The 27,339-nt window shown below is 43.2% G+C and overlaps 1 protein-coding gene across 1 annotated transcript in view; it reads left to right on the top strand.

Annotated features, from left to right (window-relative positions):
- LOC126285146 (uncharacterized) overlaps positions 1-27,339 on the top strand; it is a 663,374-nt gene that overhangs the window by 402,336 nt on the left and 233,699 nt on the right. Inside the window, exon 2 of the mRNA XM_049984462.1 lies at positions 20,743-20,918. Coding sequence (XP_049840419.1) covers positions 20,743-20,918 — 176 coding nt within the window. The remainder of the gene's footprint in view (positions 1-20,742; positions 20,919-27,339) is intronic.

Genomic DNA, 27,339 nt, shown 5'->3' with positions numbered 1-27,339 from the left:
CGCTTTCTGAAGTAATAACACCGCTACTTTCATTGATGGCGCCTTTGAAGCGAATAATAACAGAGACTTTGAGACTCACAGCATATCTCACAGTATAGGAGAAATAGCAACTGTGCTGAACCCACACTCGCTTGCGACGGGCGAAACGCGCGCCGTGAAACCGGACCAATGACATGAATGGCATTCGTTCTCGCTGCTCTCAATGGCCAGGTGACAGACACCGCTTTTGCCGTTGCCCGTGGTTTCTGTGTCGTCAGCCTCGCCTGACTCGCTTTGGTTGCGCCGTCTGACGGGCTTCTAAACTCGGGCTTCAGCGACTCAACTTCGAAAATTACTCGTGCGGTTACCGTGGGATCGGACTGTTGCGACTGTGCTTTCAACTTTGACCGCTTTGTCCAGGCCAGAGAATGTGTCGTGCCTTGCATACAGAGCTGCAACATGCTACCTCCGCGGTCGCCCGCTGTATGAACTTCCAATTATGAACAAGGTGATAAGTTGTTATTTGATACGCCACGTGTTTCGCGTAAAGCAGCCACGTCCAACACTAGGTGGACGGCTAAGTTGTACGGGGTGTTCAAAAAGTCTCTCGGCAGTGCCGTATGATAGTTACACTCGCGTGCCGTGTGATTGTTCGCCTGACTGGGTTACTTCCCTTCAAGTGGATATTCTGTACCCATTCATAGGAGAAATTGTGTTAAGTGAAAAACTAAACGGTTATTTTCAACAAGATGATGCAACCGGGTATTCAGCTCGCGTTTCAATGTCACTGCTTGCTTATGTTTTTGGTGGTCACATAATTTCACAGGGACTTTGACCTCCACAGTCCCCAGACCTAACACCACCTGACTTTTTCTTCTGGGGTGCAGTGAAAGCAACTGTCTGTGAAAGCCGTCCAAAATCCGTCGATGAACTGAAAACTGCAATATTCACTTTCACTGCCTCTATTACAGAAGAAATGTTACAGCTTGTGTTTGGAATCATGATTAGACGAATTGAATTGTGTATTTAACAACAGGGGAGATATTTTCAACATTTAATGTGAACATCTGTAAGTAAAAATGAATATTCAATAAATTAATAACTTGTATTTCACTGAGTTGCATTTCGGTATTGTCACTGCGGCATACGGCACGCGCGACTAACAATCATATGGCACTGCGGATAGATTTTTTGAACACCCCTTTTGAACACCGCGTATTAAAAAAAAAAAAGGGAAGGGGAACGAGTAGGTGCGGGCAGGGCATAAAGGATACAAGTACAGATAAATTTTTATTAGTGACTGAGGATAAGGTACTGAACGACAACACATCAATATATTTACTTCATTTGCAGACTAATAATTATAGGTTTTAGCAACAGTATGTTTTTAGGTTGGTTAGTACATCCAAGTATATGTGGCAATAACAATCCATTAATGCTGATTTTCCCCTGGGCAGCAGATCAGCTGCTGAGGTGTGGACTCTTGGATGCAAAACAGTTAGACTATACTGACATGTAATCCACTTAGTGGTGCAGTTACGATCATGCAGAAAACATCAGGTCACAATTTTTGTGACTTGTTCATGAGAAGACTATTTGATACAGAGAAAAAAAAGCAGCACACTAATGTATGTTAATATTAAGGTTGTTGTTGTTGTTGTCTTCAGTCCTGAGACTGGTTTGATGCAGCTCTCCATGCTACTCTATCCTGTGCAAGTTTCTTCATCTCCCAGTACCTAATGCAACCTACATCCTTCTGAATCTGCTTAGTGTATTCATCTCTTGGTCTCCCTCTACGATTTTTACCTTCCACGCTGCCCTCCAATGTAAAATTGGTGATCCCTTGATGCCTCAGGACATGTCAAACCAACCGATCCCTTCTTCTAGTCAAGTTGTGCCGCAAACTTCTCTTCTCCCCAGTCCTATTCAATACCTCCTCATTAGTTATGTGATCTACCCACCTAATCTTCAACATTCTTCTGTAGCACCACATTTCGAAAGCTTCTATTCTCTTCTTGTCCAAACTATTTATTGTCCATGTTTTACTTCCTTACATGGCTACACTCCATACAAATACTTTCAGAAACGTCTTCTTGACACTTAAATCTATACTCGATGTTAACCAATTTCTTTTCTTCAGAAACGCTTTCTTTGCCATTGCCAGTCTACATTTTATAGTCTCTCTACTTCGACCATCATCAGTTATTTTGCTCCCCAAATACAAAAACTCCTTTACTACTTTAAGTGCCTCATTTCCTGATGTAATTCCCTCAGCATCACTAGACTTAATTCGACTACATTCCATTATCCTAATTTTGCTTTTGTTGATGTTCGTCTTATATCCTTCTTCCAAGACATTGTCCATTCCGTTCAACTGCTCTTCCAAGTCCTTTGCTGTTTCTGACAGAATTACAATGTCATCGGTGAACCTCAGTGATTTATTTCTTATCCGTGGACTTCAATACCTACTCCGAATTTTTCTTTTGTTTCCTTTACTGCTTGCTCAATATACAGATTGAATAACATCGGGGAGAGGCTACACGCCTATCTCACTCCTTTCCCAACCGCTCCTTCCCTTTCATGCCCCTCGACTCTTATGACTGCCATCTGGTTTCTGTACAAATTGTAAATAGCCTTTCGCTCCCTGTATTTTACTCCTGCCACCTTTAGAATTTGAAAGAGAGTATTCCAGAGTATTCCAATATTAAGGTAACACATATAAAAATATATGCACTTACACCTGTGACAACCTGTACAGACAGTTCATCTAAAAATTTTCGTGACTGGGTTTGGGAGTTCCAAAGTAATTAGCATAAATGGCCGTGTCTCTCGATTGTGTTGATACAGAAGCATAAAGTTTCTTACATCGCCAGGGCTGTTGACCTTAGTATTTGATATTAATTTCAACTTGAGACATCTATCCATTCTCGAGGAAAAGGGATTTTAAGAGGAGGCCAGAAAGAAGGACAATAAACGGCAGAAATATATTATATGATATATAACTAATTTCCTATTTTTTCCTTTACTTGCAATGTGAAGCCTTGCTTCTTGTCAAATTTCGTGGTTCTAAGTTAAAGGGAAGTAACCTGCAGATTTTGATGAGTGAGTTTGTATCAGAAAAAATAGCAGAAATGGTCGTGTCTTTTGGCTGAAAAGCTTCAATATGGAGAGTCAGATAGGTGGGCACAAAGTGATCCTATAAGGGTTCCGTTTTTACCGACTGAGGCACGGAAGGCTGAAAAGCAATTTATAACGTACCGTGTGAGAAGACGGGTGCTGTGCGTCACGGAGAGTCTACAAAAATTTGAGTGACAACATTAGATATGTTTCAAAGACCATTACTCCCTCTGATATAGAGGGTGGGCAGATTACAACTGTCTTGTAAAATATTTCATGCGCCTCAAGACAGGCGAACCAACTTACACCATGCGCCCAGGTACTGAACAAAATTACATCAATGGGCTGAGTTGTTTGGGGGAGGAGACCAAACAGCGAGGTCATCGGATTGGGGAAGGACGGGTAAAGAAGTCGGCTGCACCCTTTCAAAGGAACCATCCCTGCATTTGCCAGGGGCGATTTAGGGAAATCACTGAAAACCTAAATCAGGATCGCCGGACGCGGGATTGAACCGTAGTCCTCCCGAATGCGAGTCCAGTATGCTAACCACTGTGCCGCCTCGCTCGATCCACATCAGTGTTTACTTCATTTCCAGACTAATAATTATAACTATTGGCAACAGTATGTTTTTAGATTGGTTAGTACATAAGCATGTGTGACAAGAATAATCCATTAATACTCGTTTTCCCCTGGACAGCGGATCAGGTGCTTAAGTGTGGAGTATTGGATACAAAACAGTTAGACTATACTGACATGTAATCCATTTAGTAGTGCAGTTACAAACCATGCAGGAAAGATCAGGTCATAATTTTGGTTACTTGTTTATGAGAAACTGAGTTGCCTATCTTAATGTACGTGGGATATTTTAAAGCGCAATTTTATCAGGAGCAGTCAAAAGAAAAGAAGGCTGACGGAAAATATTAAATAAACTATTTAATATTTCAAAATATATTTATTCCACGGTGAGACAAAATGGTCAGTGCCTTCATGAAAAAAAGTTCGTGTTTGCCTACAGAAACATGATTGTACGCATGTGTGAACCATTTGTTCGAAAGAAAATCGTCGGCTAAGAATGTCTTTCTTCAGGGCTCCAAAAATATGGGAATCCAATGGGGAGCGATCGGGGCTATATGGAGCATATGTAAGGGATTCCTAGCGAATCTTCAGCAGCGTAGTGGAAAAAATCTTGGCAACATACGGGTCCATCCATGTACATGGAGCCCTGAAGGGAGATATTCGCGATCAACGATTTGCCTCGGACGAAACGGTGAACACCTGGGTACAATCACTGTTCTGTAGGCTACCGCAAACATTTTCCCATCAAGGCATTGTCTTCTCGCATAGTGGGATAAATGTATTAACAGTTGTGGTGATTCCTTTGAAACAATAATCAGTTTATTTACGTTTTTTCCACCTGTCTCATGGCCGGTAGTGTAACATACCGTATATTGTACTAATAAAGTAAAGTCATTGCACTGTTAAAAAGGCACGAAGTCATGCACCGATCCAGTATACGCTAAAACGGCGGATTTGTCTCTTCAATGGAGCCATGCTTTTGTCACCGTCGTCTTGATGAAATAGTGCTCCGACTGCAATAACCTCAGTGTCGCCGAGCTCTGCTGACAAATTAAAACTTCCTTTCGGCGCTGCGTCATCCCATAAAATGCTTCTAAGTGAGTTGTTCTCGGCAGGGAGCACGTGATTTCGCAACTAGTGGTTGCCGCCCGCCTGTTGAGTGGCACTAATAGAAGTCGGCCCAGGGGGGCAGACAATGGCGCCTTTGTCGCTCCCGCGGCGACGTCGCAATTTACTTTGAGACTTGGCGGTACACAGGCCTTCGCGCCTCCGCTTGACGTTACGGGGAGTAGGAGCAGAGGCCGCTGTTACTGTAGCCTTAACAAAGCGTTTGCCCACTCTCTGCTCTCCATTTCCCCTGTCTCTTCTCTGAAGTCTTCAAGGGTCACGGGGCAATTATCGTCTTTTACAGGTTTGTGTTTGGACTCCTAAGGACAAGTTTGTTCTACAAGCTGCAAGTGTCAGAAGTCGATTGCGCTCGAGAAATATTGCTAGAATCTCTCACTCCCATCGTTATCATTTGGTCACAAGGCCTTGACGAGTTGTTCGCCCATTTTTGGGAGGAATCAATTTCATATTAACTATCCACATCGTAGTCATTGTAATTTTTCCTCCTATCTATGTAATTATGTAGTTATGTAGTTCTCAATTCGTTCGAGCAATCAGTCATTCATAATAGGAAACACAGTCATATCTCAGCCACTCAAAATGATTCAGAAATTGTACTTGTTAGAATGAAATAAGGCGATGATTCTTCTTCTCTGCAGGCTCGTGCTTTGCGGCAGTCTGCTAATATGTACAAATAAAATGCCTCGTATTTTTGGGAGGGTGGTATAATCAGTCGGGAAATCTCAGATCAAGTGGATATTTGGCTTTGATGAAGATTAACCTTCCGAAGAAGTAATGGAGCTCTTGGATTATTAAATGCAGGTTCGTATCCAGTCTTTCGGAAGCTCCCTTCTGATTAACAACTACGCAATACATCGATGAATATAATTAATTCTCAAATGTCAAATAATATAAATTGTTACACACCTTTTGTATGAAGGAGCAATATATATATATATCCCTTTTAATCGTACAATTTCGTATCAGTTATCTTTTGTCATAAATCTCAATATTCAGATTACAATTCTTCAAACAATGCTCTGGCTAATCGGCACGAAGACAATCTCGGAAGCTTTTTTTCTAACAACCACCAGAGAGAGTACTACAAAGAATAATTATGTGCTCATGGCATACCTATTGTATGAAACTACTTTGCCCATGGATTCTGCGAGTATGAAGATAGAAAATTAGGGTAGAATTGTATCAGAATAATTCATCGAATATAAATAGATATTACATCATCATATAAAGGAGACCGCTTGTAGACCACTAGTACGACCCATGCCTGACTATTGCACGAGTGTTTTGGGATCCCCACTATATCGAATAAAGGGAAGATATCGAAGGAATTTAGAGCTCTTCTGCTGGATATATTACAGGTGGGTTCCATAAGCAAACAAGTATTACGGAGATGCTTCGTAAGCTCAAATAGGAATCTCTGGAAAGAAGACGAAAGGACGACGGTCTTTTCGCGAAACACTATCGAGAAAATTTAGAGAACTGACATTTGCAGCTAACTGCAATTTCGCATAAGCACCGTGAACACAAGATAAGAGAAATCAGGATTCGTACGGGGGCGTGATGTCAGTCGTTTTTCCCCCGCTCCATTATCCATTATAGCTTGCGGAGTGTGCACACTGAAGAGTCAAAAAAACTAGTGTAGGCAAGCGCATTAAAATACAGAGATATGTAAACAGGCAGAATACGGCGCTGCGGGCGGGAACGCCTATATAAGGCAAGTATCTGGAGCAATTGTCAGATCGGTCACTGCTGCTACAATGACAGGTTATCAAGATTTAAGAGAGTATGAACGTGGTGTTACAGTCGACGAGGCCGGCCGGTGTGTCCGAGCGGTTCTAGGCGCTTCAGTCTGGAACCACGCGACCGCTACGGTCGCAGGTTCGAATCCTGCCTCGGGTAGGGATGTATGTGATGTCCTTACGTTAGTTAGCTTTAAGTAGTTCTAAGTTATAGGGGACTGATGACCCCAGATGTTAATTCCCGTAGTGCTCAGAGCCATTTGAACCATTTTGAACAGTCGGCGCACGAGCGCATCTCCGAGGTAGCGACAAAGTGGGGATTTTCCCAAACGACCATTTCACGAGTGTACCATGAATATCAGGAATTCGATAAAATATCAAATCTCCGACATCGCTGTGGCCTAAAGAACGGGACCAACGACTACTGAAGAGTATCATTCAACGTGACAGAAGTGCAAACCCTCCACAAATTGCTGCAGATTTCAGTGCTGGACCATCAACAAGTGCCAGCGTGCGAACCATTCAACGAAATATCATCGATATGGGCTTTCGGAGCCGAAGGCCCACTCGTGTACCCTTGATGACTGCACGAAACAAAACTTTACGCCTCACCTGGGTCCGTCAACACCGACAGTGGACTGTTGCTGATTGGAATCTTGTTGCCTTTTCGGACGAGTCTCGTTTCAAATTGTATCGAGCAGATTGACGGGTACGGGTATGGACACAACAGCATAAACCCCTGGACCCTGCATGTCAGCAGGGGACTGTTAAAGCTGATGGAGGTTCTGGAATTGTGTGGGACGTGTGCAGTCTAAGTGATATAAGACGCCTGATACGTCTAGATATGACTCTGACAGGTGACACGTACGTAAACATCCCGTCTGATCACCTGCAACCGTTCATGTCCATTGTGCATCCCGACGGACTTTGGCAATTCCAGCAGGACAATGTGACACCCCACACGTCCAGAACTGCTACAGAGTGGCTCCAGGAACAATCTTCTGAGTTTTAACACTTCCGCTGGCCACCAAACTCCTCAGAAATGAACATTACTGAGTATATCTGGGATGCCTTGCTACGTGCTGTTCAGGAAAGGTCTCCATCCCTCGCACTCTTACGGATTTATGGACAGCCTTGCAGGATTCACGGTGTCAGTTCCCTGCAGCACTACTTCAGACATCAGTCGAGTCCATGCCACTTTGCGCTGCGACACTTATGCGTTCTCGCCTGGGCCCTACACGATATTAGGCAGGCATACCAGTTTCTTTGGCTCTTCATCACAAAGATGTAGAAAAAATGTGTATAAAGAAGTAGGAAAAGGCTAGCTAGTAGGGCTCCGGATGGGCGTAACAGAAATGATTCACTCCTACTGTGCAACAACAAAATTTTTAATGCGTCAGTCATTCGGACTGTAATTGATCGTCTCCAGCGCAATACGTTCTCAATTCTTTGTTTCTTGAAGCTCTCCCGGCGGTGGCTTTAATTCAGACACAGACCCACCACGAAGATAGCTGTAGAATTATCAAGAAAAATATGGCAAGAAGAAATATTTCTGTCCCATATGTACGCCAGAAAGATGATGGACGACCTTTCTTAGTTATATACTTGTGGTGTCGGTTCTTTTGAAGATATTCTAAAGAACAGACACAATTTTGATAAGAAGCCACTATGAATTAAGAAACAAAGGAATTATAGACATTCTCTGCGAATGGGCAACGGGGAAAGTAAAAAATTAGTGCTGCGCCAGGTCTCCTCCTTACTTGGCAGATACGCAGACCACTGCGCCCTCAGTTGCCACCGCAACTGCATGGGCTACCTTAGCACGTCTCCCGTCAGACCCAAATTCTCGGCCTATCCACACAATACGAAAGTAGTGCCTCTTGCTCATTGCCCTCATCACTTGGAGCATTGCTCCGATTCCTGTAAGAGTCCGAGCCTGGTGTGCATTGGCCGTCATCACATTAATTATATGTATGTGGTGCCTGTTCTTTCGAAAATCGGCTGAATGCTGCAAGTAATGAGGATCATGGGCAAGAGTCACTACATTCGTGGTATGTGGATAGTTTGAGGATTTGGGTCTGAGGGGAGGGGGGCGTGCTAGGTCAGTCCATGTAGTCGTGATATCACTGTGTCTGGATGCCGCCGTGATCAACGCATCTGCCTAGTTAAGCAGTAGACCGAGGTTTGAATCCCGTTCTAGTAGAAATTTTCAACCTTCCCCACTGATTTAAATCAATTCACACTTGCAGCCAATGTCTATACTTCCTTTGTGTTTTAGTTATTAATTATATTTAAAGGGATATTGCTGCACATGAAATTCTTAATTTAAAAGTCGAAGCTAGTGGTTTTAGGTTGACAGTTGAACGTTACGAGTCGATTGGATGGGGCTGTGATCCAGTGATCGACTTCTTGAAACGGTTTTTATAGTGTGAACTTCCGTTATAGCAATCCTCAGATTTAAAGACAGCGAGAAACATTCACTCACTGTTTTTTGGATATGTCTTCTCAGCACTTCATGTTTTATCTTAAGTGTCAAGCATACGCTTTACGGACAATATTTCTGTTGAAATTCAAAGATCATCTAATAAGCAACAATGGCATTGATTTTATTATCAGTTGGGAAAATAAGCGAACATTTCATACTACGTTCGGGTAATAAAGCAATGTCGGTGTAGGCAAAAAACAACGTTACAACATCTGTGGAGAACGTTGTGAGTGAAGGTTTTCATGAATCAGAAGTGGAAGTAAACGAGGTACTCGACAAGGTTAAGAGAGATAGTAATTTGCATTTTCAGTTGATTAGAAAATGATCAAGATCATGATAACTGACAGTGGGAGTCACTACCACTTACTCATATACTATCAGAATATGAGGAAGCTGATAATTCGTTCAATTGTTCAGAAAAACAACGGCTATTCACAATAAATACAGCATAGAATTCATCGAAGCTCACAATGAGCCAGAATCAGACATATCAAGTCGATAGTGCTGAAGTCTCTGTTGTTTTTAGTTTTTCTGTATGAGGTGAACGTTTACAATAACTGAAGCGGACCGCAAAAGATCCTTTTGAGATGTCGTTGTTGATAATATCATGGATGGACAAACTAACCAACAAATCAGTGCTTGAAGAACTCAGGGCAGAGAAGAGGTTGTCCATCTCATGTTTCCAGCGAACACTCCAGTTTTTTGGTGATAGGGAGATAACTTGGGAAATATGATCATTCAAGGCGAAGTCGAAGGGAAAAGATTGCAGCATAAATCACCGAGATGATGGATGGACCAAATAAAGGATAAGACAAACCAAACATGGAGCCAGCTACTTCGAGATGGAGAAGACCGGGCACTATGGAGACAGACCGTTAAATGATTCATGCGATGGGTCACCAACTTTCAAGAATAAAAAACGGAATGTAATCAGGATGCTACAGGTTGAAAGTTATTATATTTTGGAATTGAATGATATAGTTTTCGCGTTCGGATATTAAATGGAAACTGTCTGGAAGTTGACCGTCCGTATCTCGTTAAGTACTTATGTAGTAGAGATCCAGCACTCTATTTGCAATTCTTTTCCAACGGTTACGGAAGACGTCGAAAATGGTACCACAATACTCCACCGAGGAGGACAAGGAACTGTACTGACTCCCGACTTGGGAAGCAGTGCTTTCTCGGGTGGATGAGGTACTTCGATCACCATCACAGTGTTAGCAAACCGGCGCTAAAACGTTGTATGGTCGATTAACACATTCCTGCTTGTATACTTTCCTAGGAAGAAGGTGATTTTCCGGTACTAAGTGCTCGGTTGTTGGAACAGATTCATGCAGAACATTAATACTTCTCACGCTGCAGTTGTGAAGAGCCGACACATACTCGCAGCGAATTTGAAGGTCGAATAGTCGATTATTTGTCGATAGGCTCACGTCTGCTACCTCTCCGCTTGATTGTACCAGTGTTCACTACTTTAGTTAGAGACAGCGTCATGACGTTATTGTAAGGCAGTCAACTTTGTATGTGGGTCTAACAAATTTATCCTGTTTCGTAGCCAGATCGCTCCCACGACCTGGTATTAGATAATCAGTTCTACACCTACATCCATACTCTGCAAATCATTGAGAAATGTATGACAGAGCACACTTCCCATTGTAACACGAATTAGGGTTTCTTTACGTGACATTCACCAACGGAGCGTGGGGAGAATGATTGTTTAAATGCCTCTGTGGGCCATGTAATTAGTCAAATCTTCTATCTGCGGTCTCGACAGGAGTGGTACATAGTTGGCAGTTGCACATTACCCGATCAAAGGTATCGGGACACCTCTTAGTGAACAATAGCACGGAGTAAGTCCACCCTTGGCCTAAATGATGGCTTGAACTGCGCTGGGGAACATGATGTGTCTAAATATCCGTGGAGGGATGCAGCCCGTTCTTCCTAAAGAGCCGAAGCCAAGGAAGGTAGTGCTTTTGGACGCTGGGGCCTGGAGAGAATTCGCGGTTCTAACTCATTTCTACGACGTTCCTTTGGGTTGAGGTCGGGACTCTAGGCAGACTAGTCGATTTCAGGAGTGTTCCTGCCTCACAAATACTGCTTTATGACAAGGTACAATGTCATGCCGATAACAAAGAGTCATCATCTTTGAACTGTTGCTCTGCTGTACGCAGTACACAGAGCTATGAAACGTGTTCATATCGTACCACATATAGCCTTTCCTGAATAGAATTAAGCGATCACATCTTAACTGGGAAAAACACTCCCATATCGTGACACCACGTCCACTGTACTTCACTGTTGGCACTACACATGATGGCAGTAAATATCTCCAGGCAATCAGCTGACCCAAACACTTCCATCGGATAGCCACAAAGCACAGCGTGATTCATCACTCCAAATCATTCGTTCCCAGTCATCCATTGCCCTGTGGCATAGCTCTTTACACCACCTCAAGTGACGCTTACCACTGACTGCAGAAAGATGTGGCTTACGAGGAGTTGCTCGTCCACCTTACCCCATTATTTTTAAGTCTCTAAGCACTCTTACTGCATTATCAGGACTGCTGACAGCACTTACGAGTGATCGCTTCCGTGGATTCTGTGCTACTTTTTTACAACCATCATCCGCAGTGCTTGATAGTCCTTGACTGTCATTACATGAGATCTTCCTGGTTTGGCTGTGGTTATTGCTTCAGGTCTGGAAGATAGGAGACGAGGCACTGGTAGAAGTAAAGTTGTGAGGACGGGGATTGAGTCTTCCTTGGGTAGCTCAGTTGGTAGATCACTTGCCCGCGAAAGGCAAAGGTCCCGAGTTCGAGTCTCGGTCCGGCACACAGTTTTAATCTGCTAGGAAGTTTCATTACAGGGATGTTATTGTCTTGTGACTACTCCGCCACAGGCCGTGCATTGTGAACATGTGTCCGATCGTGTTGAAAGATGCAATCGCCATCTCCAAATTGCTCTTCAACAGTGGGAAGCAAGAAGGTGCTTAAAACATCAATGTAGGCCTCTGCTGTGATAGCGTCACACAAAACAACAAGGGGTCCAAGCCCACTCCATGAGAAACACGACCACACCATAACACCACCGCCTCCGAATTTTACTGTTGACACTACACACACTGGCAGATGACGTTCACCGGGCATTCGCCATACCCACACCCTGCCATTGGATCTCCACATTGTGTAGCGTGTTGCGTCACTCCACACTACGTTTTTTCCACTGTTAAGTCGTCCAATGATTACGCTCCTTACACCAAGCGAGGTGTCGTTTGGCATTTACCGGCTTGATGTTTGGCTTACGAGCAGCCGCTCGACCATGAAATCCAAGATTTCTCACCTACATCTACATCTACATCTACATCCGTACTCCGCAAGCCACCTGACGGTGTGTGGCGGAGGGTACCCTGAGTACCTCTATCGGTTCTCCCTTCTATTCCAGTCTCGTATTGTACGTGGAATGAAGGACTGTCGGTATGCTTCTGTGTGGGCTCTAATCTCTCTGATTTTATCCTCATGGTCTCTTCGCGAGATATACGTAGGAGGGAGCAATATACTGCTTGACTCTTCGGTGAAGGTATGTTCTCGAAACTTCAACAAAAGCCCGTACCGAGCTACTGAGCGTCTCTCCTGCAGAGTCTTCCACTGGAGTTTATCTATCATCTCCGTAACGCTTTCGCAATTACTAAATGATCCTGCAACGAAGCGCGCTGCTCTCCGTTGGATCTTCTCTATCTCTTCTATCAACCCCACCTGGTGCGGATCCCACACTGCTGAGCAGTATTCAAGCATTGGGCGAACAAGCGTACTGTAACCTACTTCCTTTGTTGTCGGATTGCATTTCCTTAGGATTCTTATAATGAATCTCAGTCTGGCATCTGCTTTACCGACGATCAACTTTATATGATCATTCCATTTTAAATCACTCCTAATGCGTACTCCCAGATAATTTATGGAATTAACTGCTTCCAGTTGCTGACCTGCTATTTTGTAGCTAAATGATAAGGGACCTATCTTTCTATGTATTCGCATCACATTACACTTGTCTACATTGAGATTCAATTGCCATTCCGTGCACCATGCGTCAATTCGCTGCAGATCCTCCTGCATTTCAGTACAATTTTCCATTGTTGCAACCTCTCGATACACCACAGCATCATCTGCAAAAAGCCTCAGTGAACTTCCGATGTCATCCACCAGGTCATTTATGTATATTGTGAATAGCAACGGTCCTATGACACTCCCCTGCGGCACACCTGAAATCACTCTTACTTCGGAAGACTTCTCTCCATTGAGAATGACGTGCTGCGTTCTGTTATCTAGGAACTCCTCAATCCAATCACACAATTGATCTGATAGTCCGTATGCTCTTACTTTGTTCATTAAACGACTATGGGGAACTGTGTCAAACGCCTTGCGGAAGTCAAGAAACACGGCATCTACCTGTGAAGCCGTGTCTAAGGCCCTCTGAGTCTCGTGGACGAATAGCGCGAGCTGGGTTTCACACGATCGTCTTTTTCGAAACCCATGCTGATTCCTACAGAGTAGATTTCTAGTCTCCAGAAAAGACATTATACTCGAACATAATTCGTGTTCCAAAATTCTACAACTGATCGACGTTAGAGATATAGGTCTATAGTTCTGCACATCTGTTCGACGTCCCTTCTTGAGAACGGGGATGACCTGTGCCCTTTTCCAATCCTTTGGAACGCTTCGCTCTTCTAGAGACCTACGGTACACCGCTGCAAGAAGGGGGGCAAGTTCCTTCGCGTACTCTGTGTAAAATCGAACTGGTATCCCATCAGGACCAGCGGCCTTTCCTCTTTTGAGCGATTTTAATTGTTTCTCTATCCCTCTGTCGTCTACTTCGATATCTACCATTTTGTCAACTGTGCGACAATCTAGAGAAGGAAGCACAGTGCAGTCTTCCTCTGTGAAACAGCTTTGGAAGAAGACATTTAGTAATTCGGCCTTTAGTCTGTCATCCTCTGTTTCAGTACCATTTTGGTCACAGAGTGTCTGGACATTTTGTTTTGATCCACCTACCGCTTTGACATAGGACCAAAATTTCTTAGGATTTTCTGCCAAGTCAGTACATAGAACGTTACTTTCGAATTCATTGAAAGCCTCTCGCATAGCCCTCCTCACACTACATTTCGCTTCGCGTAATTTTTGTTTGTCTGCAAGGCTTTGGCTATGTTTATGTTTGCTGTGAAGTTCCCTTTGCTTCCGCAGCAGTTTTCTAACTCGGTTGTTGTACCACGGTGGCTCTTTTCCATCTCTTACGATCTTGCTTGGCACATACTCATCTAACGCATATTGTACCATGGTTTTAAACTTTGTCCACTGATCCTCAACACTATCTGCACTTGAGACAAAACTTTTGTGTTGAGCCGTCAGGTACTCTGTAATCTGCTTTTTGTCACTTTTGCTAAACAGAAAAATCTTCCTACCTTTTTTAATATTTCTATTTACGGCTGAAATCATCGACGCAGTAACCGCTTTATGATCGCTGATTCCCTGTTCTGCATTAACTGATTCAAATAGTTCGGGTCTCCCGCCTAACTGTCATAGAACTTGCAGTGGATCCTGATGCAGTTTGGAATTCCTGTGTGATGGTCTGGATAGATGTCTGCCTATTACATATTACTCGTACGACCGTCCTCAACTGTCGGCGTTCTCTGTTAGTCAACAGGCGAGGTCGATTTGTACGCTTTTGTACTGCACGCCTCCCTTCATGTTTCTACGTCACTATCACATCGGAAACGGTGGACCTAGGGATGTTTGGAAGTGTGGAAATCTCGCGTACAGAAGCATGACACAAGTGACATCCAATCACCTGACCTCGTTCGAAGTCCGTGAGTTCCGCGAAGCGACCTGTTCTGCTCTCTAACGATGTCTAATGACTACTGAGGTCGCTGATATGGAGTACCTGGCAGTAGGTGGCAGCACAATGCACCTAATATGAAAAACATACATTTTTGTGGGTGTCCGAATACTTTTGATCACATAGTGTATATATGACGCGGCTCGTACCAACAAGGAGAAGAATGAAAAGAAATTTTAAAAAATCCTCTCTCCGCAAATCAGATTCTTCTTGAAAACATCGGATAAAATCATCACAGATGTTTTGTCCTAATACTTAATTTAATTATCAGTTTCTTTAATACAATGGTTACACGGAGGAGCATAATGGGTACACAAGAGATGAATCACATTTTCGGTCTGTCGCTGACTCCTGTACATCCGATGTGTCAGTTGCTGTTCGTAATCGCTTTTCGCCCTTTTCTTCATTTGCCTTTAGACTCTGCCTTAGCTCTTGCTTTCATTCGGCACTGCACTTTTTAGGCTTTTCGGATTCCTTTCGACACGAGCTTTCCTCTGACTTGCATTTCCTATAAAACGAAAATATTTACGAGCGATATGAGACGATATCTTTCGTTATTTTGTCATTTTCAATTTAATGTAGCTATTCACATATATTACGACGAATATTATTATTGTGTCATTGTGGGTCGTAATAATACTCCGCAAGCTCTTCATAATGACGCTGTGGGTAAAAGCGTTCCGATGCTGTACCAGTTTATAGCACTGCACAAGTCTAATTCGTAACAATGACACCCATATAATGGGATCACAGGCAAAACAAATACTTTGTGACAGACACGTACAGACATGATCCATCCTTTGTGGGCTCAAGCACTGTTTATGCATTTCTAAATAGGAAGGTATTGTGTCATATAAAGAAGTTTATGCAACTAGCAAATAGACTTTCTTTCTTCAAAAACTTCCGATTCAGTCGAGGCTTGCTTTTCCAAGTTAGTTACATGTTGAGTGGGTCATTTGAACTATTCTTTTATAGAAATGCTGTTGTTTAGTCAGCTAACAGGGTATGTACACACGATTAATGTTGACATAAATGAGCACATTGTTATTTTCAGTCTTACTCATGCAGCTATACTTGTTTTAATGGCTACCAATTTTTAATTAGAAATTAATCGATGGAATAGAAGGAGTTGTCCGGGACAAACAATTTTAAATTAACTGTAAACTTGCATTGCTGCCTGTCAGACATTTTATGTGGTTAGGAAAAAGATGAAAATATTTTATTGCTGCTTATTGAACTTATTTCACAGCCACTGACAGCTTTAACAATGGAAACTAAATGTCATTTTTTCCCTCAAATGTTGCATTTACGGACATCACTGTTTATCTCAAATTGTGGCCTATTATTTTTGACGAATTTAGTTAATGGATATCTATATTGTGACGCCACAGTTAAAATATCTAACTTTTTGAAGAAGTACCTCCATGACGTCTGTGGGCGAACACCACATATTATTCTTACTGCTTGCTTTTATGCAATCAATACTTTCTTTCTAAGTGATACGATACCCCACAGAATTATTCCGTCGATATTACTGAGTGGAAATATGCAAAAATGTTTGTTTCCAAGATTAGGAATTACATGAAGAACAAAAGTAGCTGAACTTAACTGTTTGAGAAGCTTAGTGACATGCTTTTTGCAGATCAAGTTTTCATCAACATGTACACCCCAAAAATTTGGAGCATTCTATTGAACTTACTGCCAGCTGCTCATGTGCTAAATCGATTCTTGGTATGACACTATTTATTGTACAGCAGTGAATGTAGTATGTTTTCTTTCAAAATTTATGGAAAGTCGATTTTCAGAGAACAACCTAAACAGCTTTGGTATATATCATTTACCAATCCTTTTGTTGCTTTACCGGTAGTTGGATTTGTTATAATACTGGTTTCATCTGCAAAAAGTACCAGTTCCATTTGTTGAATGTTTAGAGGAAGGTTAATCACAAGTAGAAGGCATAGGAGTGGGCCAAAAATTGAGCCCTGTGGGACTCCCTTTGTGACTTCTTTTCCTACTCACTAACATTTTACTTCTACCCTTCCGTCACTGTTTGAGTAATTCAGCATAACCTTTTGCATTCTGTTTGTGAAGTATGGATCAAACCAGTTGTGTGTAAAGCCATCAGTTCCATAAACCTTGAGTTTTTCTAAGAGAGTAACATGATCTACACAATCAAATGCCTTGAGAAGATTACAAAAAATACCATCTGTCGATATTTTATTATTTGAAGCCCGTATTATTTGAAGAGTGGAGGCAAAAGTAGAATTCTCAGTTGAGCAACCCTTCTGGAATCCGAAGTATGATATGCTGCGTAAATTGTTTCTACTTAAGTATGCGACTACTCTTTTCGAATATTTTTGAAAAATGTATCAGCAGAGAAGTTGAACGTTAGCGGTTTAAGGCTGTCTTGTCATCTTTCTTATGAAATGGTTTAACATCTGCATACTTTAATCTGCCTGTAAAAATTCCCTGTGCCAGTGATGCGTTGTATGAATCAATTTGGAACAACTTTCCAAAATTCTGGTTCGAATGTCGTGATGCTCACATGAGATTTTTTTACTTTCGTAACTGTATTGATGCGAGAAAAGGATAACAGTGCTGGTTGTAGTTGCTTGAAGTATTTGCAGAAGACATTTTTAATATATTCTCTTGCTTCGTCAGCTGAACGATTAACTCCCATATTTGCTGCTACATTTAGAAACTGATTGTTAGCAATAGTTGCAACTGGTGAATTACCGGTTATAGCATTGTCATGTAATTTAATTGGTATGGTATTTTGTACACTACCTGACTGTGTCTTTATGAGAATGTCCCATACAGTTTTAATCTTATTATCTGCATATTAGATTATATTAGATTAGTACTTGTTCCATAGATCATGAATACGACATTTCGTAATGATGTGGAACGTGTCAGATTAATAAAAGATGTCCATACTGAATATTACATTACACAAAATATTACATGACACTTAATATTTACATGCCACTTAATAATTTGATTTGTGGGGGGTGGAAAAATTACTCAGTTACTGTATCCAAAAATTCATCTAAGGAGTGGAAGGAGTTGCCATTCAGAAATTATTTTAATTTCGTTTTAAATGCTATATGGCTATCTGTCAAACTTTTAATGCTATTAGGTAAGTGACGAAAGACTTTTGTGGCAGCATAATTTACCCCCTTCTGAGCCGAAGTTAGATTGAACCTTGAGTAGAGAAGATCATCCTTTCTCCTAGTGTTGTAGCCATGTACACTGCTCTTACTTCTGAATTCGTTCGGATTGTTAATAACAAATTTCACTGGAAATTGAAATAAGAACACCGTGAATTCATTGTCCCAGGAAGGGGAAACTTCATTGACACATTCCTGGGGTCAGATACATCACATGATCACACTGACAGAACCACAGGCACATAGACACAGGCAACAGAGCATGCACAATGTCGGCACTAGTACAGTGTATATCCACCTTTCGCAGCAATGCAGGCTGCTATTCTCCCATGGAGACGATCGTAGAGATGCTGGATGTAGTCCTGTGGAACGGCTTGCCATGCCATTTCCACCTGGCGCCTCAGTTGGACCAGCGTTCGTGCTGGACGTGCAGACCGCGTGAGACGACGTTTCATCCAGTCCCAAAGATGCTGAATGGGGGACAGATCCGGAGATCTTGCTGGCCAGGGTAGTTGACTTACACCTTCTAGAGCACGTTGGGTGGCACGGGATACATGCGGACGTGCATTGTCCTGTTGGAACAGCAAGTTCCCTTGCCGGTCTAGGAATGGTAGAACGATGGGTTCGATGACGGTTTGGATGTACCGTGCACTATTCAGTGTCTCCCCGACGATCCTGCGGTCCGGTCCCAGGTCGACGGGCACGTGCACCTTCCGCCGACCACTGGCGACAACATCGATGTACTGTGGAGACCTCACGCCCCACGTGTTGAGCAATTCGGCGGTACGTCCACCCGGCCTCCCGCATGCCCACTATACGCCCTCGCTCAAAGTCCGTCAACTGCACATACGGTTCACGTCCACGCTGTCGCGGCATGCTACCAGTGTTAAAGACTGCGATGGAGCTCCGTATGCCACGGAAAACTGGCTGAACTGACGGCGGCGGTGCACAAATGCTGCGCAGCTAGCGCCATTCGACGGCCAACACCGCGGTTCCTGGTGTGTCCGCTGTGCCGTGCGTGTGATCATTGCTTGTACAGCCCTCTCGCAGTGTCCGGAGCAAGTATGGTGGGTCTGACACACCGATGTCAATGTGTTCTTTTTTCCATTTCCAGGAGTGTATATAGTGTGAGGCTACAGTGAATATCCCTAGCTCTTTATATTTAAATAAGTGTCTGCAGGATGATCTTGGATGAGCTCCAGCAATTATTCTGATTAGACGCTTTTGTGCAATGAACACTCTTACTCAATTATGAGTTACCCCAGAATAGGATGCCAATCGAAAGTAGGGAATGAAAATAGGCGTGGTAAGCTAATTTACTGAGATGTATATCGAAAAAATTTGCAATGATCCTAATAGCATAAGTAGCTGAACTCAAACGTTTTACCAGTTTTACAGTGTGTTTTTTCCAGTTCAACCCCTCATCAATTCATACACCTAGAAATTTGGGATATTCTACTTTAGCTACCGATTTCTGATCGAAGTCTATATTTATTAACGGTGTCATTTCATTTACTGTGTGGAACTGTATATACTGTGTATTGTGAAGGTTTAATGAGAGCCCATTTGCAGAGAATCTCTTAATGATTTTCTGAAAAACATCGTTTAAAATTTCATCAGTTAATTCTTGTCTGTTGGGTGTGATAGCTATGCTTTGTAGCAAGACTTTGAATTTCACCGCGCTACACTCATTCCCTTAGATTTAAATTACACCGTCGCAGCTGTACGAGCGCTCGTCGGCAGAGAAAATATACAAGAAAATGAAGGTACTAAAATTGAAACTCTTTTTGTTTTTCTACCCGCTTTTTCTTGGAGAGCGGAAGCTTAACGTACTTATTAGCTAGTCGTGGTGGGATTAAGACGAAAAAACTCATTGACGTGCAGACGTATTGTGGAAGTTGATATGAAATTCGGAGGATGGAAGTAGCAACGTAAAATAAATTGCATTCAATACCAAGATGGTTTTGATCTGTATAAATTAGTGATTCCTGGACGATTGCAAAATTTGGGAGCAGCTACAACTTTTCACGCAGAAATGAAACAGGAAATTTGTGGAGAACAAGACGTGGACGCCGCACGAGAGAAGACATGTTAACATGGTAAAGAATGAACTCTTATCTACGCCATTTCCCCCTGTTAATCACGTTTTGTTATTTTCTGTTCTCTTTCAAATAATTTTTGTAGTGGAAATTGGTTTGAGTTTTGCTCAGAGACGCCACAAGGACCACCCGAACAATAGCTTTTCCGGATCACGAAGTCCGCTAAGTTTTCTGTTATACGAAATCCGACTTGCATTTCATTCATTCCCTTTTTCACTGTCATTAACGATTTAAAAAACCCCTTTTTATTCACGATTTCTTCCCACATTTTCAACGTTTTCTTTTCTTCTCTTTTTCTTTTTTATTAACCACTACAGCTTGTATCATCGGCAAAAGGTACCAGATTTGCATCTTCGTGAATGTAGAATGGCATGCCATGCATACTTCTGGATATTTAATGACTTTCCTTAAAATACTACTAGGTTGATGTACCTACGCTGTCGTCCGTCAGAGTTCGTACCACGGAGTAGATGTCGCCAGATCTCGAAAACGCGTTGACATACTCGTCTTTGGGAAGCGGCCGTGCCGCTGTGCGCTGACAGCCGCCTGCCACGCGTGTTGCAGAGTGGGAGTGGGAGCAGTGGGCGCTGCCGCCCACCACGTTCAACGCCACCGAGTCGGCCGCCTACCGAGGCCCGGGCCCGCGCGTCGGCGCCTCGCTGTGGAGGGACCGCGCGGGACGCTCCTGGTGGCTGTTCGGCGGCCGGCAGAGGGCGGCGCACGCCGGCGACGTCCTCAAGGTAAGCACGCCAGCGGTGGCCAGCGCCGCAACCATTACAGCAAACTTAACAGCTCGTGACGGAAGCCTAAGAGTGCACGTGTACTGAAGCACAGAGGTTAAAGGAGGTCAACCTGGCTTTGCGTAAGCTTCACGAAATCCGTTCAGCCTGCTCCATCGGATAACGGCTTCCTCTGTCTGTCCAACGTGGGTAGCCAGGTATACAGCGCGTTTCCGTGAAAGCGTGCATCTACACCTACACCTACATGATTACTCTGCAATTCACATTTAAGTGCTTGGCAGAGGGTTCATCGAACCACAATCATACTATCTCTCTGCCATTCCACTCCCGAACAGCGCGCGGGAAAAACGAACACCTAAACCTTTCTGTACGAGCTCCGATTTCTCTTATTTTATTTTGATGATCGTTCCTACCTGTGTAGGTTGGCTCAACAAACTATTTTCGCATTCGGAAGAGAAACTTGGTGACTGAAATTTCGTAAATAAATCTCGCCACGACGAAAAACGTCTTTGCTTTAATGACTTCCATTCCAACTCGCGTATGATATCTGCCACACTCTCTCCCCTAATACGTGATAGTACAAAACGAGCTGCCCTTTTTTGCACCCTTTAGATGTCCTTCGTCAATCCCACCTGATACGGATCCCACACCGCGCAGCAATATTCTAACAGAGGACGGACGATTGTAGTGTAAGCTATCTCTTTAGTGGACTTGTTGCATATTCTATGTGTCCTGCCAATGAAGCGCAACCTTTGGCTCGCCTTCCCCACAATATTATCTATGTGGTCTTTCCAACTGAAGTTGTTCGTAACTTTAACACCCAGGTACTTAGTTGAATTGACAGCCTTGAGAATTGTACTATTTATCGAGTAATCGAATTCCAACGGATTTCTTTTGGAACTCATGTGGATCACCTCACACTTTTCGTTATTTAGCGTCGACTGCCACCTGCCACACCATACAGCAATCTTTTCTAAATCGCTTTGCAACTGATTCTGGTCTTCGAATGACCTTACTACATGGTAAATTACAGTATCATCTGCGAACAACCTAAGAGTACTGCTCAGATTGTCACCCAGGTCATTTATATAGATCAGGAACAGCAAAGGTCCCAGGACGCTTCCCTGGGGTACACCTGATATCACTTCAATTTTACTCGATGATTTGCAAAAATTTAATAGGACATAGAGAATGTTCCACTGAATGATTTGAGGTAGGGTAACTGGTTTCGGAGCCCGCCCGGTTGGCCACGTGGTCTAACGCACGGCTTTCCGGCCGGAAGAAGCGCCCGGTCCCCAGCACGAATCCGCCCGGCAGATTCGTGTCGAGGTCCAGTGAACCAGCCAGTCTGTGGATGGTTTTTATGCTGTTTTCCATCTGCCTCGGCGAATGCGGGCTGGTTCCCCTTATTCCGCCTCAGTTACACTGTGTCGGCGATTGGTGCGCAAACAAGTTCTCCACGCACGCGTGCACCACCATTACTCTACCACGCAAACATAGGGGTTACACTCTTCTGGTGTGAGAAGACGTTCCCTGCGAGGTCCACCGGGGGCCGAACCGCAAGATAACCCTGGGTTCGGTGTAGGGTGACAGAGAGGTGAAGTGGACTGCGGTAGTTGTCGTGGGGTTGTGGACCGCTGCGGCTGCGGCGGGGACGGAGCCTCTCCGTCGTTTCTAGGTCCCCGGTTAACATACAATACAATACAATACAACTGGTTCGGAGAAGCCCGCTTAAGGATATAATAGGAATAAAATCATATTAGTGTGTACTTTTTTTATTTACATTAGTTACAGTTACCATCAATGAGACAATGAACGCACAGTACAGTACAAAATATGCTAAAACTGACGGCCATCGACCTCAATGCAATCAAGAAATAGCCGAACAACATTCTGATGCACTCCGACAAATATCCCTGCTGTGCTTCACATCAGAGGCAGCTACAATTCTTGCGAATAATTCCAGCCAGCCGCTGTGGCCGAGCGGTTCTAGGCACTTCAGTCCGGAACCGAGCTGCTGCTACGGTCGCAGGTTCGAATCCTGCCTCGGGCATGGATGTGTGTGATGTCCTTAGGTTAGTTAGGTTTTAGTGGTTCTAAGTCTAGGGGACTGATGACCTCAGATGTTAAGTCCGACAGTACTTAGGGCCATTTGAACCATTTGAAGTAATTCCATTTTCTTATCCACTGAGGTCTCATACAAAAGTGGCTTTAGATATCCCAATAGGAAATAATCAAGGGGATTCAGATCTGGTGACCTAACAGGCCATGGAATAAGACCTCCCCTTCCAATGTAGTGACCAGGAAATACAGCACTGAGATGGTTGCGGACATACACACTGAAGTGAGGCGGTCGACTGTCAAGTTGTACCCACTCCCTTTCATGAACCGCCGAGGATACGTTCTCCAACAATTCAGGTAGAACTCTTTGCAAGAGACTGAAGCACAGGTAGCCATTCAGACGGTCAGGTAGAAGATATGGTCCAATAAGATTGTCGCCGGCCCAGATATGCACAGCAAAACGTACTTGATGGTATGACTCTACTATAGCATGAAAGTTTCCTCATCTCACACATGGCTATTCTTGCTGTTCGAAATAGTATCAGGATCATATGAGGCCCCATCAGCAAACATCATGATCTGGAGGAAATCCATTGTTGGTTCAACCACTCGCACTGTGTGACCCTTGGTGCAAAGTCAGTCCCAGCATTGCATCGACTCGTTGTGGGTGATATGTATGTAATTGTTGTTCGTGGAGTACTTGCCCCATGATAGTACGTGAAGTGCCCTTTTCACGTGCTATACGACGAGTACTTGCAGTGGGATCCGCTACAACACGTTCCACCACCTCCTCGTCAAAATCGAGTGTGCGAGTTGTCCTCATGTTGCCAGGTCCCTCGTTCCTTCTTACCATTGAACCAGTCTCGCGCATTCGTCTATCGACAGAAATAAACATTCATCGTGACGGATGATGCCTTTCAGCAGCGAGAGTATTGCAACGTACTTCCCCATACACAATGTGCATGTCAATGAGTTCTGCGAAACTGTACCGGCACTGCTCCATCGTATTGTGCTGTACAACTCTGAATAGCACTGAGTGATGAATGTGTCTGTCGTTGATTCATAGCACCTTCCGTCATGGGGCAATGTAAGTACCATACAACAGAGCTATTTTATGTACACGTAAAGTAAACTTCCTTGTAATCAGGCTCCTCCTCCTTGTTTCCTTGTAGGAAATAAAGAATTTATATGCAAATGAACAGCGTAGTACGTGTAAACTTGTACGGATGTTAGTTGTAAATAAACTGGAAAACAGTAATGCTAGACAAAGCGGTAGACAAATTTACTTCCATATCTCTTTAAGCTGGCTTCTCCGACTCTTTTTCCCTACGCCAAATTGTTCAGTGGAGCAGTCTCAACGTCACCTCACATTTTTGCACGCTCTTACGGAAACACTCTGTATGTTTGCACAGGTAGTTTCCGTGCAGCACATTTATTGTAACGGTGGGAGCATCAGAACGTACAGACCAAACTTAAAGGAAAATAAGCAGGAATTAAGAGTTGGGGAATGTAGATGTCAGTCAGGATATAGAGCTCAATTCCAGCAGGGGAGAAGTTGTCTGTTTTTGATCAGCTTCAAATAAATCGGTAGGTGTCCCGCAATGCAAATAGTGTAAAAATTTACTAAACACTCATTCGTGAACGTGGAGTATGTTAGGAAATGTTTGTAAATTTGACCAGCAGATTCCTCGCTCTACTTAGTGGCTGAAAAATGTGGTAGGAACTTTAGGAAATTCAGCAGTAAATGGAATTTAGGGCAAAAATTGATTGAAATGGGGAAAAATATGGCTCAGTGGATATTAAAAACCACATTCTGGTGGCATGCACCGTAGTGCGAAGAAAGCTTAGTATGAAAGAGAAGCTTCATCTCTGAGACATGTACTTTTTAGATTACCATAATACAGAAAACCAACTTCTTGTTTGCTAAAATGCATTTGGGGAATTAAGAAACAAGTATTTTGGCCACTTCGAATGAATTCAGCGAAACCACAATATACATCCTATAAAAAGTAATTAAAATTGGTATAAGTGGAGTGCCATCTAGCGGGCCAACCATAGCGCCATCTGGTTTCCCCCTTCAAGCTAGAGAAGTTTCGTTCTTTGTAGTTTTTTCGTTTGACGCTTATTTCGTGAGAAATTTGGCCCTTCGGATGTTTGCTTTTTAAGTGCTGTCTCATTCATTTACATTCATGGGATTCACTACACACTTTAAGTAATGACCAACGCAATGTGGTGGCTTAAATCATTTTAACCCTTGTAAGTATTCATGTTATTTTGCACGTCTTTATAAATAACTGTTAATGTTTCCTGTATACATCTACATCTACGTGACTACTCTGCAATTCACATTTAAGTGCTTGGCAGAGGGATCATCGAACCACGATCATACTATCTCTCTACCATTCCACTCCCGAACAGCGCGCGGGAAAAGCGAACACCTAAGCCTTTCTGTTCGAGCTCTGAATTCTCTTATTTTATTTTGATGATCATTCCTACCTGTGTAGGTTGGGCTCAACAAAATATTTTCGCATTCGGAAGAGAAAGGTTCTGGCTGAAATTTCGTAAATAGATCTCACCGCGACGAAAAACGCCTTTGCTTTAATGACTTCCATTCCAACTCACGTATCATATCTGCCACACTCTCTACCCTATTACGTTATAATACAAAACGAGCTGCCCTTTTTTGCGCCCTTTCACTGTCCTCCGTCAATCCCACCTGGTAAGGATCCTACACCGCGCAGCAATATTCTAACAGAGGACGAACGATTGTAGTGTAAGCTGTCTCTTTAGTGGACTTGTTGCATCTTCTAAGTGTCCTGCCAATGAAACGCAACCTTTGGCTCGCCTTCCCGACAATATTATCTATGTGGTCTTTCCAACTGAAGTTGCTCGTAATTTTAATACCCAGGTACTTAGTGAATTGTACTATTTATCGAGTAATCGAATTCCAACGGATTTCTTTTGGAACTCATGTGGATCACCTCACACTTTTCGTTATTTAGCGTCAACTGCCACCTGCCTCACCATACAGCAATCTTTTCTAAATCGCTTTGCAACTGATACTGGTCTTCAGATGACCTTACTAGACGGTAAATTACAGCATCATCTGCGAACAGTCTAAGAGAACTGCTCAGATTGTCACCCAGGTCATTTATATAGATCACGAACAGTAGAGGTCCCAGGACGCTTCCCTGGGGAACACCTGATATCACTTCAGTTTTACTCGATGATTTGCCATCTGTTACTACGAACTGCGACCTCCTTGACAGGAAATCAAGAATCCAGTCGCACAACTGAGACGATACCCCATAGGCCTGCAGCTTGATTAGAAGTCGCTTGTGAGGAACGGTGTCAAAAGCTTTCTGGAAATCCAGAAATACTGAGTCAACCTGAGATCCCCTGACGATAGCGGCCATTACTTCGTGCGAATAAAGAGCTAGCTGCGTTGCACAAGAACGATGTTTTCTGAAATCATACTGATTACGTATCAATAGATCGTTCCCTTCGAGGTGATTCATAATGTTTGAATACAGTATATGGTCCAAAACCCTACTGCAAACCGACGTCAATGATATAGTCTGTAGTTCGATGGATTACTCCTACTACCCTTCTTAAACACTGGTGCGACCGGCGCAATTTTCCAATCTGTAGGTACAGATCTATCGGTGAGCGAGCGGTTGTATAAGACTGCTAAGTAACGAGCTATTGTATCAGCGTAATCTGAAAGGAACCTAATCGGTATACAATCTGGACCTGAAGACGTGCCCGTATCAAGCGATTTGAGTTGCTTCGCAACCCCTACGCTATCTACTTCTAAGAAACTCATACTAGCAGTTGCTCATGTTTAAAATTCTGGAATATTCCATTTGTCTTCCCTGGTGAAGGAATTTCTGAATACTGCGTTCAATAACTCCGCTTTAGCGACGCAGTCGTCGGTAACAGTACCATCGGCACTGCTCAGCGAAGGTATTGACTGTGTCTTGCCGCTTGTGTACTTTACATACGACCAGAATTTCTTAGGATTTTCTGCCAAATTTCGAGACAATGTTTGGTTGTGGAACCTATTAAAGGCATCTCGAATTGAAGTCCGTGTCAAATTTCGCGCGTCTGTAAATTTTAGCCAATCTTCGGGATTTCGCGCTCTTCTGAACTTCGCATGCTTTTTCCGTTGCCTCTGCAATAGCGTTCGGACCTGTTTTGTGTACCATGGGGAATCAGTTCCATCTCTTACCAATTTATGAGGCATGAAAATCTCAATTGCTGTTGGTACTATATCTTTAAATTTGAGACACATCTCGTCTACATTTGCATAGTCAGTTCGGAAGGAGTGGAGATTGTCTTTTAGGAAGGCTTCTAGTGA

Source organism: Schistocerca gregaria, chromosome 8 (assembly GCF_023897955.1).
Source record: "Schistocerca gregaria isolate iqSchGreg1 chromosome 8, iqSchGreg1.2, whole genome shotgun sequence".
In the NCBI taxonomy this organism is placed as follows: Eukaryota; Metazoa; Arthropoda; class Insecta; order Orthoptera; family Acrididae; genus Schistocerca; species Schistocerca gregaria.
Note: the sequence above shows the minus strand (reverse complement) of the source record. Positions and strands in the feature narration are given on the sequence as shown.